General features: G+C 44.4%; 1 protein-coding gene across 1 annotated transcript in view; it reads left to right on the top strand.

The window, feature by feature from the left end:
- The first annotated feature begins 475 nt into the window (after positions 1 to 475).
- The window catches only part of LOC101855283, a 27,435-nt gene continuing 25,328 nt past the window's right edge, over positions 476 to 2,582 (top strand). The window contains exon 1 of the mRNA XM_005105872.3: positions 476 to 1,552. Coding sequence (XP_005105929.1) covers positions 1,472 to 1,552 — 81 coding nt within the window. The 5' untranslated portion in view covers positions 476 to 1,471. The remainder of the gene's footprint in view (positions 1,553 to 2,582) is intronic.

Here is a 2,582-nt window from a genome sequence, read left to right as displayed (position 1 = left end):
TCTCTCTCTCTCTCTCTCTCTTTCTCCCCTAACTCCCGACCCCTGTCTCTCTCTCCTCCACCACCAACTCCACCCATCTCTCTCTGTTCCACCGTCTTTCTCCCCCACCCCCTCTTTCTTTCTACCCCTCTCTCCCCTACCTCCTCTCTCTTTCTCCCTTCTCTCCCCTACCCACTCTCACTTTCTCCCCTCTCTCCCTTACCCCTATCTCTGTTCCCCCTTATCACCCCTACCCCTTCTCTCTCTCCCCTACCCTCCTCCCTTACCCCTGTTCGCTCTCACCCCACCTCTCTCCCACTTCCCCTCTCCTCCCCTCCACCGCTCCTCCAACTCTCCTCCCGTCCGTTCGCCAGCCAGCCTGCCCTCACAAACACACAGCCTCCTGCCGCTTGATGATGATAATGATGATGAGGCTGATGCTGAAGCTTCTGACGATGTCCTGATGTCCTGCCGGCTATAAAGCTGAGCTGCCCACCGCTCACGGGCCATTCATTCACCACCACCAGCACTAGCTAGCAGCGACACACTCAAGCGTGAGCACTCAGAGACGTGCGTGTGTTTTCCCTCACGCGACACCTAGCTCCCCCCAGACTAATTCTTCCTCCTCTTCTTGTTGTAGGCCTAGTAGTTGTCGTACATCGCTCGCCCACGTCACCACCAAGTCTCTCCAGTGCCAATTTTGACAGGTGGAACGAGTGACGAACCGAAGGCTCGGGAGATAATATTTCGTCTATTCTCAGGTCGTCGTCAGATGAGGAACTGGCAACTGTTTATTTCTGAGAAATAACTTTTTTAAAATACAAACCAAACAAGTGTTTGTGCTGTCAAGAAGAATACGCCCTTTGAAGACGTAAAAAACCCCGAAACAAAACAAAGCAAAAAAAACAAAAAAAACAAAGCCAAGGACATATAAATAAAGTTGGTTTAAGTTGTTTGAATCAAAAAGAAAAAAAAACAACCCAAGAAGTGTTGAGCTAAACCACCTTTGTGATTTCAAGATCAAAAGAATCTACTAAATTGGACATACAGCGCTCTGTCTGAAAGCTGTTTGGTGTTTATTGAAAGAAAAGGGACACTCACGTAATCTCTGCAACAGTGAATATCAACAATACGTGAGGAAAATAACAGAACTAAAAAAACATTAGTGTGGAAAAAAAAGTGAAACGAAGTCTCAAACAAGCGACAGTAAACGAACGAAAAACAAAAAAGTGCATTACGAGAAAACGAAACATTTTTCTTCCAGAGGTGCCAAAGGGTTATATAAAGTGTTCTACGTTTTGCTTGTCCTACACACTCAACGTCACCAAAAGGGGGATCACTCCTCTCCTGTTTTTACTTGTTCTCTACAAAGACACAAGTGTTTCCAGTTTGAGCGCCACCACCCCAAAAAAGCGCTGCCCACCTCTTGACCAGCCACTGCAGTTGACTGTCGCTAGAGTCCACTGATTGACTAGCTGACCGTTGTCCAGTCATGTCCAGAATGTCCGTCACCATCCAGGCCTCAGTAATGCTGTGTGTGCTTCTTCTCATCACAAGTGGAGTCTCAGCTGCGGTGAGTCCCGAGTTTGAGTCCAAAGTTGTTTCTTTATCATTTTTTTGTCTTGTTTTTTGGGGTTTTTTCTTCTTTTTTTGTGCTGTTGAACTTTCAATTCTTTTGTTTTTAATTTAAGGGGCCTCTTGGTGTTTTACGGCACCATTTGGCATAAATAGGATCATATGAGAGGCGTGCTTCCGATCAATCCCGTTATGACCAACCAGAGTTGAGAGGAATACAATATTATCAAAGCAGAAAAACCGAGGTTCTCGATAAAAAGTTTTTACCCACTCGGGAATCGACTGGGGTCTTTTACATGCGACACTACACCACAGACACCGGTTTGTTGAAGTTTATGCCCCACAATAAATTTATTTATCTATCTATCGATCTATCTAATTATCTATCTACATATCTATAGATAAATAAAAAAGCAAATAAGTAAACAAGTAACTACATAAATGAACAAAACAAACAAAAAAAGAAACATACCCAAAGAAACCAAATAAATAGATAGATAAATTATATGATCATGGTCTGTGTTGTAGCAGTTAGACGCTTTGCTCTCGCACACAGAAAACGAGAGTTCAATTCTTGTGTGGGAACGTTGTTTTATTCGATTGTTTAGGCTACCAGACTCGTAATCGTGAGGTTACGGGTTCGGGGATTCGAGCCGCGGGCCCGACGCTGTGTCTATGGGAAAGACACTTTATACGAATTTTCCTCACTTCACCCAGGTGGGAATGGGTACTCGGCCATAGACAGCGGAAGATCTTGTCTGTATGTTAGTGTTTTAGCTCCTATAAATGTCCGCTTGCACTGTATGCTTCTCAAGAAGTTGAGGTTGTTTCAGAATGCTCTCAGGTCTGCTGAGGTAATAGTATAGATTGTGAAGCGCATAGAGCTTACAGTTGAGCGGGGATTTGCGCCTTACAAATGCTATCTATTATTTATTATTTTTTTTTAAATCAAGTAACTCTGTCCGTCCGTCCGCCCGGTTGCTGTATGCAGCTACCTTTCTCTCTCTCTCTCTCTCTCTCTCTCTCTC

Source organism: Aplysia californica, unplaced genomic scaffold, assembly GCF_000002075.1.
Source record: "Aplysia californica isolate F4 #8 unplaced genomic scaffold, AplCal3.0 scaffold00497, whole genome shotgun sequence".
Classification (NCBI taxonomy): domain Eukaryota; kingdom Metazoa; phylum Mollusca; class Gastropoda; order Aplysiida; family Aplysiidae; genus Aplysia; species Aplysia californica.
Note: the sequence above shows the minus strand (reverse complement) of the source record. Positions and strands in the feature narration are given on the sequence as shown.